We start from the raw sequence: 710 nt of genomic DNA on the forward strand, positions 1-710 counted from the left end.
GCCCGCAGGCCCCCAGCCCCGCGGTGGAGCCAGCTACCTGTGTCGCCCCGGAGCCTGGCGAGGCGGCTGGACCCAGCCCGCCGGACGGCGACGAGGTGGACATGGACTGAGGGCCGCGGGGCCAGGAGAGGCACCTAGCAGGTTCGCCCCCGCTCGCTCGGGCTCCGACTCACATCAAATCAGGTGATCGGCTCTAGAAACACTGCTTTTTCCCTCCTTTTATTTTCTTCCTTTTATTATTTTTAAAGGCAAACAGAAACGCTGTATTGATTAGGACCTAGGCAGCAACCGCAGGTCTTGGGGTGAGACCCTCCACCTCCCGAGGGAGCAAAAGGAACCCACAGCCCCCACAAAAACCCACAACAAGAATCCTCAGCCTTGTAAAATGCAAAAATGTCTAAGAATATTTATATATGTACCATTTTTGATAAATAAAGCTGGTCAAACGCAAGCTCTGCGTCCATCATTTTTAAATTTCCTAGTGCCCAACCCCGCCGCTCCTCGCCTCCATTTCCACTCCTCTCAAGGCGGCCTGTGGGGCGGGGAGGGGGCTGCGCACCTCCCTCTGTGGTCTGAGCTTAATGCTTCCTATTGTGTGCGTGTGTTTGTGTTTTCTGATTGAACAAATTTATGCATCCGCAGCTCCCCCTCTTCGGCCCTCCCCCGCGCTGCCCCTCCTACCTGGCGCCACACACAAGCGCTCACAACCC

The 710-nt window shown here is 56.2% G+C and overlaps 1 protein-coding gene across 1 annotated transcript in view; it reads left to right on the forward strand.

The window, feature by feature from the left end:
- The window catches only part of Uncx (UNC homeobox), a gene marked incomplete at its 5' end in the record, with an annotated part of 4,133 nt that extends 3,688 nt beyond the window's left edge, over positions 1 to 445 (forward strand). The window contains 1 exon segment of the mRNA XM_013521112.1: positions 1 to 445. Coding sequence (XP_013376566.1) covers positions 1 to 110 — 110 coding nt within the window.
- Between the last annotated feature and the right edge of the window lie 265 nt (positions 446 to 710).

This window comes from Chinchilla lanigera, unplaced genomic scaffold, assembly GCF_000276665.1.
Source record: "Chinchilla lanigera isolate Chin_1 unplaced genomic scaffold, ChiLan1.0 scaffold00059, whole genome shotgun sequence".
In the NCBI taxonomy this organism is placed as follows: Eukaryota; Metazoa; Chordata; class Mammalia; order Rodentia; family Chinchillidae; genus Chinchilla; species Chinchilla lanigera.